The sequence below is a fragment of the Danio rerio genome, chromosome 2 (genome assembly GCF_052040795.2).
Source record: "Danio rerio strain M-AB ecotype USA chromosome 2, GRCz13ab, whole genome shotgun sequence".
Taxonomy (NCBI): domain Eukaryota; kingdom Metazoa; phylum Chordata; class Actinopteri; order Cypriniformes; family Danionidae; genus Danio; species Danio rerio.
In genome coordinates, this window is record NC_141022.1 from 13,173,917 (window position 1) to 13,186,646 (window position 12,730).

Genomic DNA, 12,730 nt, shown 5'->3' on the forward strand with positions numbered 1-12,730 from the left:
AGTTGCTATGAAAATACCATGAACAGCCTACTGTCCTTCCAGGTATCCATGAATCAGAATAAAAACCTGGCTGGATCACAAATGAAGCAGGTACACAAAAAGTGTAGCTTCCCCTGCAGATCCTATATTATTGTCTATTCAGTTAAAGCAACATGCTTGTCATCTCACCTCAGGGCATTGCTTCTCCCAGTCCTCAACATTGGCTACTAACTTTCTCATGCCATTAAATCAGTGCTGCATCGGTTGTTTTCGAGCGTCTGGCAAAAGGTTTTGTTTGGGGGTTTGACTTGCTGCTGCTTTACATACTCTGTCCACACATAGCTGGATTTTGTTTTTTTTTTCAAGAACATTTGACAAAAGCAATCCTGACTGAAATATATATATATATATATATATATATATATATATATATATATATATATATATATATATATATATATATATATATATATATATATATATATATTTAACAGGAATGGAGGGTAATACATTTCCACGCACACACACACATGCTTTTTGTCGGCAATGCCCATGTGGTCACTTATACATTGGTGTAGAAAAGTGATGTAAAATTATTTTCGTAATTTAAAAATATAGTAGCATACTGACCCCCAGGAACTCCTGATCATAGATATACAGTTGAAGTCAGAATTATTAGCCATATTTTACCAAACATATGATATCAATACTGAACCGTACAAAAACTGTGACCTAGAACTAAAAGCCAAACCAAACTGTGAGAAGTTTGTATTATTGCACCAACTATCTACGCTGTAAAAAGCAATTTGCTTTTTATTTTAAAAAGTCAGTAAACCCATTGACTTAACTTCTACATATATGCACATAGTTTGTTAGGCAATGGGTTTACTTTTATTGTATTTTTCTTTCTTCAGTTTTTCTCAGTGGCTTTGGTGCATTTCTCACAACACTATTACAATTATACATTTGTGCACATCATAGTAGCATAGTAGTTTCCCAATCCTTCCAGCAAATTGCAAATGCTTTTAGACATGCATCAATTGCTTTCATACAACTCTCTGCTGTTTTATAAAATTATCACTTGCTTATGTCATGTCAGAAATTAACAAAACTTGTGAATGCTGAATAGTCATTGACATGTAAAGCCAATAGTTTATTATTCTTTGAGTCATTACATACTAGTTCAACTAGTTGCCAAATCAGTGAAGCTAATCTTATTTTTTTCCTGAAAATGTTCTCTAAATTGAACAATTTCACAAATGATTTAAAGACCTATGTATGTGTTAGGTTAAGCCAACGGAAGTTTATGTCTGTTGTAAATAAGGGTGTATTTATTCTTTTGCACAATGCTGTGAATAAATTAGAATTGCAAAGAGCAAATGCAGTAAAAATGTGAAACATACATATTTAGTGTCTTGTACTCAGATACCTCACTAATTGCAGTGATGTCTAACTTAACTGTCTAACTTTTCAAATGGCTGTGCAAATAGTATATAGTGCTGTCTTGAGCATTTTCAGGACATGTCTTTTTTTGCATTGGAATAAATGTCCAGAGTAAACTGTCAAGATGAAAACTTGACAAAGCCATTTGACTATCTTGTTCATAAACAATAGTGTCAGGACTTTTCATCATGATGACACTGACACTTCCATTGACATGAATACTTGCTTTTGAGGAATGGGCTATCCATTTTGAGCAAGTGACACGCTTTTGCAGGTTATCATTTAGGTTTTGCAAATGTAAATAGTGTTGTGAGAAATGCACCAAAGCCACTGAGAAAAAACTTTAATTGAAACATTTAATTTCAGTTAGATTTTTTGTTGCTCAGCAATAAAACAAACAAAAAGGTTACATCAAATTAGAAATGAAGATCTCTGTGTTAAAGGCATTCGCCCCAGCCAGACAGATAGCAGACAGATAGACGGATAGACGGACGGACGGACGGACGGACGGACGGACGGACGGACGGACGGACGGACGGACGGACGGACGGACGGACGGACGGACGGACGGACGGACGGACGGACGGACGGACGGACGGACGGACGGACGGACGGACGGACGGACGGACAGACATAGATAGATAGATAGATAGATAGATAGATAGATAGATAGATAGATAGATAGATAGATAGATAGATAGATAGATAGATAGATAGATAGATAGATAGATAGATAGATAGATAGATAGATAGATAGATAGATATAGATAGATAGATAGATGCATACATTTATTTCTTTTAAAAAAGCTTTTCAAACCTTTTACTGCTCATTTTAAAGCACTGGCTAATCTGTTACAGCTGGAAAAGTTCCTGTAATGCCAATACAATTGTGTTCTTTATTTATTCAGGCTGTAAATGTTATACCTAATTTGGAAAACAAGTCTGCTACAGACCTGAATGCAGATAGTGCCCACCTTGATAAATAATACAGACGAGTGATCGCTTTTAAAAAGGCTTGACGCTGTGTTGTGGAGCATGTCAGAGGGAGAATAATAGAGCTGCTTCTCTGAGGTAAACACAGCCTTAAATCAACAAAGGCATTTTCACCAGTGGAATAACAAACAAAGATTAATCAAAATGCAGATCAAAACATGATTTAGACCTTTTGCATGCTTTACAAGACACCAGGGGCCTCATGTATCAATGCTGCGTACGCACAAAAACTTTGCGTACGCCAGATTTCATGCTCATGTTTGGATTTACTAACAATCAAATTAATGTGAGAATGTGCGTTGGTCCACGCCAACTTTATGTCTGGCGTAAGTTCATTTCTTTTGTGTGTTTTTTTTTCATTGGTGACTCGTAGAGGCAATTTTGTTAAATTGCACACTACAAAGTATCTTTGAGCCGTGCAAAGGCAGCTGTATTGGATGGGATCATCTGCATGTCCAGCAGGTATTTAAGGCTTCTTTAGCATGCAGTTGACCAGCCAAACATGAAAGTGCAATTTGCAGCAATCGCTGGTTTTCCCATTGAAATCAGAGCGATCGACTGCATGCACATTGCTATAAAGCCGCCATCTGAAGACGAATTTGCATACCTGAAATGTAAACATTTCCATTCAATAAATGTGCAAATAAAATATGATGCTCAAATGCACTTAACATAATACACACACTTATTAATGATTCCTACTTGTCTTCCTCGTGATGAAGAGTAGGCAAAATCTGATATGTAATGGGGGAAAAAAAGAAGAATGAGTTCATCAGATGCTGAATTTGAACCAAGTTCATGCTCGAACATGTCAAAACATCTTGCCATGTGCTTTACGAGCTACGCCACTCATGCTGCTATAGATACTACAAAATTTTTACACCTTTACACCAGGATACTTTTTTTTTTATTCACTCCCAGTGCGATGTTTAGACCCAACTGCATTAACCACGTCAGCTAAAGTAGCGTGTCACTTGCTCAAAATGGATAGCTCATTCCTCAAAAGCAAGTATTCATGTTAATGAAAGTGTCAGTGTCATCAAGAGGAAAAGTCCTGACACCATTGTTTATGAACAAGATAGTTAAATGGCTTTGACGTGTTTTCATTATAACAGTTTACTGTGGACATTTATTCCAATGCAAAAAAAGTCAGACTTTGGTGACACTTCCTGAAAATGCTCAAGACAGCATTATTTACTATTTAAGAAGTACAGTAAAGTTAGACATTACTGCATTTAGTGAGGTATCGGAGTACAAGACACTGAATATGTATGTTTCACATTTTTACTTTATTTGCTCTTTGCAATTCTAATTTATTCATTCATTTATTCATTGTGCAAAAGAATTAATTATTCTCACCCTTATTTACAACAAACATAATCTTCCTTTGGGTAGAGCTGTGCACAACTGTAGACAATATTGCAACTAGTTCAACAGTTTTGTACGTAATGATTCAAGTATTGGAATGAGGACTATTAGTTTTATATGGAATGGCTATATAGCATTTACAAGTTTAGTTAATTTTGACTGACATGACATAAGCAAATGATAATTTTATAAAACAGCAGAGAGTTGTATGAAATCAATTGATGCATGTCCAAAAGCATTTGCAATTGGCTGGAAAGAATGAGAAACTGCTACTATGATGTGCACAAATGACTAATTGTTTTGAGACACACATTAACTGTTGTGCAAATATAAATAGTGTTGTAAGAAATGCACCAAAGCGACTGAGACAAACTGTCAAAAGCCACAAATAAAGCCTCATCATTAGAAAAATATACCAGAACAATTTTGCCTTTGTCTAGTTTGGTTAATCATATTTAAGCACTTAGTTTTGTTCTTATATTTGTACAGTTTTGTCTTTACATGTATGAAGCTGATATTGTGATCATCTGTGTGTGTATAGTAGAGATAAGTCTGTTCATGAAACAAAAAAAAGTTCTGTTCTCTTGTACCGTACAGTTCAGGGTTTATTTTTTCAATTATTTGACTGGTAAGTCAAAGAGAGTGTTAAGGTATCTGACGGACCTGACATTATGACAAGCCATTTCACTTGGTGAAATTCCTCTCGTGTAGTATTCTGTCAGTATAAATGGGAAACATAAAATTCTTCAAAACTGTTTGCTAAGCTTCCAATTAAATTGAAATCAAATCAAAAATACATTTTTAAGTTTCATTTCTAAATGTTCAAACCAAACAAAATTTGAATTTTTTTTCAGGTTGCCCAAGCTAATGCACATAAGCAATCGAAGGAAATGAGATTTTTTTTATAATGTAAACTGTATCAAAAGCGGCACAGTGGGTAGCCCTGTCACCTCACAGCATGTAAGTCACTGGTTTGAGCCTCTGCTGGTTCAGTTGCCATTTCTGTGTGGAGTTTGCATGTTGTCCTCATGTTCGTGTGGGTTTCCTCCGGGTGCTGTGTTTTTTTTTTTCCAAAGTCCAAAGACAAGCACTATAGGTGAATTGGGTAAGCTAAGTGTATGTGTGTGAATGGGAGTGTATGGGTGTTTCCCAGTGATGAGATGCAGCTGGAAGGCAGTATCCGCTGCGTTAAACATGCTGGATAAGTTGTAAGTTTATTCCGTTGTGGTGTCCCCAAATTAATAAAGGCACTAAGCTGAAAATGAATGAATGAATGAACCGAATCAAACTGAACACCATGACCACAGATCTGTGATCCCACCCCTAAATGTAGCCTTTTCCTTTCCACTTCTTACAATCCCAAGTTTACATATCTCACAGTTTGCTATGGCAATGTTGTCGTCATCAACTTTACAAAAGCTCCAGACCACAGACATACTCGCTCTTTTCGCTTCAAGCTGCTTCCATTTTCTACTTTGCCAGCATTTAACCAATAGCATCTCTGAAACAAAGTGATGTCAGGCCACACGCGTAATCAGTTATGGACATCCCTAAAACAATTGCCAGAGTAATTGGCGGTTCATTCAGCTGGGGTGAACCCTGATAAAAGCAGAAATGGGCCAAAGGCAAGTGAGAATAAATGTCTAGTTTATAATGTACAGTATACTAGATAATGTTTTTTTTACTTAGAATAAGCCACTTAAAAAGCAGAAAACAGGCACATTAAAAAATGTATGGCTTGCAAAATAAAATCAATCTTACAAAAATGTACATTAATGTCAATACTAAATCACAATGAGCAAATTCTAATTTTGGAGCCTTGGGGGGACAAGTGTGGTCTTGTGGGATTTTGAATTTGCCTATTTTCTGAGGTCACGCCAACCTCTGCTAGTGGTTAATTAGCCTGACCCATCTGCTGTGCTGCCCACAGCCAACTCTTCTTACAATATGTACAGTATTTATGGGGAAATGTTCATGCCCTTCCTACTGCTGTCTTACTACTCTGAAAAACACTAAAAATGCCTATTATGCTTTTTCTGGGATAGACCTTTTAATGCGGAGTGTAATATGCTATAGCTGTTTGTAATAAAAAGAACTGGAAAATTCCAAAACCCAAAGTGCACAAATACATGTTTCTTAAAAGAAAAAACTCACTCTGAAGTAAATGAGTTGTACAATTTCAAAGGAGATAAAAGAGAAAAAGAGTAAAGGAAGAATAAAATTTCAGCTTTACTTCTGGCACAAATCGTCACCTTAGAATTATAAGGTTCTGTCTGACATTTTTTGTCAAAGTTGAGTTATTGACATGTTCTTATTAAATGGCAACTTATTTACAGTATTAGATTTTTTTAAATAAGTTGTTTACATTTTAAGACTTTTACTTAAAAAACAATTTTATCTACAAAGTTGAACTCTAGCATGACTCTATAAGATTCTTTCTGTGAACCAATCAGTATTTTTAATGCACGCACGAGGACCAATCAGGATCAGCGTTCTTTGTCATTCAGCGAACTGCTTCATTAACAGAAAAACCAGAAAGACAAAATCACACAAAATCAGAGTTGACTAAATAATGAATTGAGAAACACATTGTGTAAATGTGATGATTTATAAGCATTGTTAGACATTGAGATTAAATGTTACATTTTGCATTGTTGAAAAAGAAACAAATATTAAAAAATGTATATATTAAATGTGAAATACTTCTATTAGTGTATACATAGACAGTGAAACATTTGTTAAACTCATTTGTTCACTGTCTGTTTTCTTTTAAAGTCTTTAATATTAATTAATAATTAATTAATTTAATATTAAGTCTTGAAGGGCAAATAAATTTAATTCATGGGGCATATAATTCAACAAATATAATCCAATAATTCATATAAAGCATACAATTTAACTAATATTAACATATTAAATAGATAAAATTAACATATTGACTGAACAAAATATTTAGCACAGCCTCATATGCTTAATTTGAACAAGAAAAAATATTCATTCTAAAATATGAAATAAATGTTATAATAAAACAAATATTTTACTTTCTCAAGCATCAACATATTGTTACAACACTAAATTATACATTTTTATTGTATTTCTGGAAAAGTAATGCTTCAATAAATGATTTGCCAGATATAACCTTATAATTCCAAGTGGAAAATTACTTTTCAGAATTAAAATGTTCTATCTGCATTTATCGTGTTTTTTTTTTTACTTCAATTTGCAAACATAAGAAAACTTTAATAATTTACATTTAGAGTACATTCAGGGTCTCTGTCATGTTGATGTGCGAAAAAAGAACTGTTACAGATATTGTTCGCTATATGGAATGCAAAAACTTTGAAGCTCAATTTTTCAAAATCATTTAGAACGCAGATAGAACCTTAAAATTCCAAGGTAACGAAATGTAACTGCTAAAATTGATTTTTTTAGATTTGTATTACAGGAGCAAATCTTAATTTGATTGATCTTACAAAACCATATCTTACCTCAGGACATCTTAAATTGTGTTAAGTTCAACAATCCACTCTCATGTCTGTTACAAAGCAATTAACACTGTCTGAACTGCTAATACATTAGCCAAAACAAAAGGGATAAACAAAACCGGCAGAAAAAAACCCCTAAGACATTAGTCATTTGCATTTTAACTGGCAATTCTCTGTGTTGCTATAATGGTCCCTGTATTTCTTGCTGCAGTACCTGTGTAAAATCAACTGCAATATCATGTTGTGTGGCAGTCAGTAATTACTTATGTGTTTTGTTATCGAAATGTAACACATCTTCAGGGTTCTCCAAGAGTCATTCTATCATTAATCATCATTAAACAACATGTTTTATTTACATTGTTTGCTGATTTTATTCAACACAACTAGCATAAGCCTAGAATTTAGTGCAGTAAGCGACTGTATTATGTTACATGACTGTATTATGTTACCGTGGTGTTTTGAATGTATTGTTGTGTTTTGTTTCTTTTCTCCCTCTCTCCCTTTCTCTTTCGCTCTCTCTCTCTCTCTCTCTCTGGCTGCGTCCTAAATTTCATACTATACAGTAAGCTAAAATCAGTATGCGAGCTGAGTAGTATGTGCGAAATCATAGTATTCGAAAATCAGTATGCAGTGGCTGCGTCCGAAACCGCCTACTACTCAGTAGGGTACTGCATTTGAATTTAAACGTACTACTCGGCCGTTAGAAAAGTACGTTCTATACAGTATGAATTTGAAAAGTATGAATGAAATTCGGACGTACTGCATCCGCCATTTTGTCATGGTCACGTGACCTACCTGCATCAGTTGCATCGCCTCACTTCCATTCATGAATTCTCTCACGGGGCATTATGGGATAGTGCAGCGTGCATGTGATGCGCACTTCAGAATCTCGCCGGAAGTAGTAAGTCATCCGGGTACTTCTCGCCTACTGATTTTCGAATTCTATGAATTCGGACATACTACTCGGCTCGCATACTGATTTTAGCGTACTATATAGTATGGAAGTAAGCGGTTTCAGACGCAGCCAGTATGTTTCTCAGCTAGTTGTGGAGGAGAGGAGGTTAATTAATTGCACCTGCTGCTCGTTGCCCTGCAAGCTTAAAAGCTGATCAGTTGCAAGCCACATTGAAGCTTGCTTCCAGAGAATGGTTTCTCTTCTGCCTGGTTGTTTTGTTTTAACTTGTTGAAGTTAAAGTCGTAAAAGCATTTGAAACTGCTTAAACTTTGCTGTTGAAACTTAACTTTGTGTTTGGAAGCCGTAGGGAGGTGGGTGCCATATTATTTCAAAAATTTTAAGCTGAATTTGTTGTATTGTAAGTGTGGATCAGTCCACCGACAGCTAACCTTAAACTTTTCACTGTTACTCTCACTCCTAGACACTTGACTTTAGGAATGTAACAAGAGCAAAGAGGATTGCTGCATCCGAAATCACTTACTACTGTGTAGGTATTGCATTTAAATTTACTATTCATGTTAGAAAAGTATTTTCTATACAGTATAAATGGATCTTGGACATACTACATCCACCCTTTTGTCATGATCACGTGACCTACCCATGACACTGCCATTCATGAATTCTCTTATGGGACATCATGGGATAGTGTAGCATGCATTGGATTCACACTTTAGAATCTCACTGGAAGTAGTAGGTCATCCGAGTACTTCTTGCTTACTGTTTTTTCAAATACTATGAATTGGGACATATTACTTGACTCTGAATCTATTTTTAGTGTACTTTGTAGTAAGAAAGCAAGCCATGTCGGATGCTGCCGATGAAGATAGAAACAGATAAACGGATCAAATGTGAACACCCATAAACAAGCACTTGTGACAATACCTGAATTATTTATGTTCTTCAAGCCATCATGGGTATTTTATGAACATGAAATATATTTATAATGAAATGCTAATTGATCTAACTTTTATCACTGTATAGAATATTCGAAAACACTATAGTATAATTTATTCCACTTTCTGTAATATTAAACCATGTCTGGTCAAAAAAATGAGTAATTTGTGAAACACTATAAAAGAATATCAGTAAATCTGTTTATAAACAGGCTCAAACATGCAAATCTAGCACACATGCTATGTAATAAATTATTAAGCAGACTCATAGGTATTTACATTATATGTCGCTTAAACTGTTGTTGTCTATTGGAAGGAATGCATTAACTTAGCTGCCATTTCATTACAGTGTAGCACTCATTTGAAATGAACCTATCTATTGAAACCTATCTATGATTAGGAGTTTTACGGGTGGTTCGTATACAAATGTTTTTAAGCTGTAGTGAGGTGGCTGCCATTTTATTTCTTAAATCCTTTTTTTCTTATTTATGTTTAGTTAGGGAGTTTGTGTACATTTCTGTTATTAATTTAATTTTACTTTATCAGTTAGACTGAGTAGAGTCAGTCTAACTAGCTAAAGTGTACTTTTTTGTTTGTTGTTTTGGCCTTCCCCCCCTCCTAAAGCCCATTGCTTCCCAGTTTTGCTTTATCATTGTACATTTTTGTTAATAAATTCCTAAACTGAATTTTGTGTGTTGTCATGAAGGCAAGGGACTAATCCACACTCACCCCAACCAGCATTAAAGTTTTTACTGTTACTCTCACTCTTAGACATTTAAAGAGCCCATATTATGGGTTTTTGAAAATTCCCCTCCATGTAGTGTGTAACACAGCTCTAAGTGAAGTGAAGTATCCAGCTAAGGCTTAAATCTGTTAGTGTACAGTGTTTAAAACTGTTGATTCATCTATAAAAGAGTCGACTCATAGTGCTTCAAACGAGTCGCCTTGATACCGATTCATTAGGTGTTTCGCCATGACGTACGAACGATACCAAGTTATTCACGTGCACGCGCAAACCCGGGAGATTTCAAACCTGAGGCCCCGCCCTCTGACGCAGAAACCCAGACACACACCCACAAACACACGCACACGCACACACACACACAAACATGCCGGTCGATTGAAGTCACACTGCAGATGGATATATTGAGTCTCTACCCAAAGATGAAACCTCAGCATTATAGCCAAGCAGTTGGAAACTACTGGAAACTTCTGGAAACTACATGCTACAAAGAATACTTCATCAGCGTTTGTTAAAGGAAGGATCAGTAAAGAGTAACTTACTGCTGGACATGTCAGGATGGATTTTTCTTCCTCCATTTCTCAAGTGTAAGTACGTGCGATTAAAGTTGCCTCGTTGACTCTAGCTTGCAAATGTATTTAGTTGTGATTTGTTACTTGTAACCGCGTGTACTGTATCAGGTTAACTGGCTATATTCTCTTATCGCGTGCAAAGTCACGTTAAAAACGTGACGCGTGCTGCTTTGTTAACGGAGCTCCGTGGACGATGAGAAGTGTGTGTGTCTGTGTGTGCGTGTGCGCGCGCTGTCGTCCGGAGGTGTGTGTGTGTTTGTGTTTGTGTGTGTGTGTGTGTGTGTGTGTGCGCGCGCGCGCGCGTTGTCGTCCGGAGCAGGGTTAAGTGCGTGTGTGTGTGTGTGTGTGTGCAATATGTGTGTGTGTGTCTGTGAAAAGAGCAGAGTGAGAAGCTAAGAGATCTCCTCAACTGTTTTTGGAGTTTTTGCTCAATAAAATAGTCAGTCGTCTGAATTTTCAAGTCCATAGTCTGTATTTACATTGACCCACTGGCAGCTAAAATCCACGCCTACACTATCAAGCGTGTATGAACTGTGATTACTTTTATATTGCTGATTAGCTGTTGTGCATTTCACTCTGACTGAAGGCAGTCGACCAATCGCAACAGGCTGTCATTGGTCCAATCAGCGCAGATTAGATTCGCGCTAAGGAGGGGTTTGGGAACAAATGAATCACTGGACGATTCATACGGGAGTCGCTGGGATAATTAGGTAAAAATAAATGCAGATTATAAGACCATGAAAGTGTTTTTTTGACCTTGCATGCATATTAAACTGTTGTTGGAGACCCTTAAAACCAAGATATGACCCTATTTCATGTATAATATGGGCTCTTTAACATCAGGGATGTAACAATTATTATCAATAACATTACTTGTTGAGCACAAAAGTTCATAAAAAAAAAAAAAATCGTACCTATTAAATGTTATACCTTTTGATACGTTTGTTTGTTACTTTGCTCGTTTGTTACTACACCCATACAAAACGCTGAAGTCCAGCATCTTCAGATTGGTTTTGGTCTTGACTAGTGTGGTTGAATAACTTTTGTCCTGGGAGCACAGTACAAATGAGGTTGTGTTATTGACGCATGCTCAGGGTCCATATGCAATATCTAGTGTACATATCGATGAAACTGACTGATTGTAGGTTTTATTGTTATTATTAAAATAAATGTAGTATTTTATTCTGTGCAGACTTGTTACTAGTATATTGCAAATGAGATGTCAAGGATTGTTTTCTTGTACTGTAATGTTGTATGTTTATATTTGTTTAACTACAGTATGTAGCATTGTAGTGTCCTGTGAGACATGACATTTCATTCCACTATATCTTCACACATGCAGCAGAATGACAGTAAAACTTGACTTGAACTCTATCCAAGTTTTACAATGAATAAATGGCAAAAATGTGACTCTGGCAATTTTACATTAAGTGGATGGTAAAATCTCAGAGACATCAAAACCAACATAAAGCTTTCAAGATGAAGGAATAGAAGAAAAGAATATGCGATGCTAGGTAAGTCCACACCTGTCCATATTAAATGGATATTTTCATCTGAAGTACCACCGAGATTGCATTCGATCAGTGTGAGGCTTTAGATGCATATCCTGATGCAATTTTTTTTTTATCTTTGCTGTTGTGAGATGATGCAAAAAGCAACTGCATCCACCCACAGTGCTAGCAGGCAAACGAAAGCAAGTAGAACTTGACTGCCACTCACCGCTGAGCCACGTTGCCTGAGGGTTGTGTGCCTGGAGCTTGCCGCTGAAGATGTCCTCGATTGTGACCTTCTGCTTGGAGGCCAGGCTGGTATCTTCAACTGTGGGCAGAGAATGTGGACATTACAAACTAGAAAAGGAAAGTTTGACAAGAAGAACTGCTAGGCCAGGGTTTTGAAGTTGTTTTAAATTCTCCAAAGGTCAAAGCTTGAAGCAGACTAGCCATTCAGACCTTTAGCGAAAATAAAGTGCACTTACAGTAAATGTACTGAATGGACACTGGATAGATATATAGATATAGAAGAATCTATTTGTAACTTTTATAACTGTACTTGAACAATACTTTGAAAAACGTGCACAAGCTACGTTTTATTTCATTATAAATTTAATTCCATCTTTTTTTTTTTTAAGAATCTTTATAATAACTAAACACTATAAATCATTTGATAAGCATTAATAAATTCATTATTTGTTAAGCATTATATCTATATTAATAAGTATTAGTAAACAGTTTATAACTGCAGCTGTAAATGCTGTTTTCTTGAATTACAACCACATTTATAATGAGCTTAATAATTGTACT

At 35.9% G+C, this 12,730-nt stretch overlaps 1 protein-coding gene and 1 long non-coding RNA gene across 2 annotated transcripts in view; one reads left to right on the top strand and one right to left on the bottom strand.

Annotated features, from left to right (window-relative positions):
* dpp6b (dipeptidyl-peptidase 6b) overlaps nt 1-12,730 on the bottom strand; it is a gene marked incomplete in the record, with an annotated part of 226,674 nt that overhangs the window by 75,915 nt on the left and 138,029 nt on the right. The window contains 1 exon segment of the mRNA NM_001115122.1: nt 12,150-12,248. Coding sequence (NP_001108594.1) covers nt 12,150-12,248 — 99 coding nt within the window.
* On the top strand, nt 9,611-11,225 carry LOC147846229 (uncharacterized). The gene is made up of 2 exons (XR_015478294.1): nt 9,611-10,564; nt 10,816-11,225. It is a non-coding gene; the product is annotated as an uncharacterized LOC147846229 (long non-coding RNA).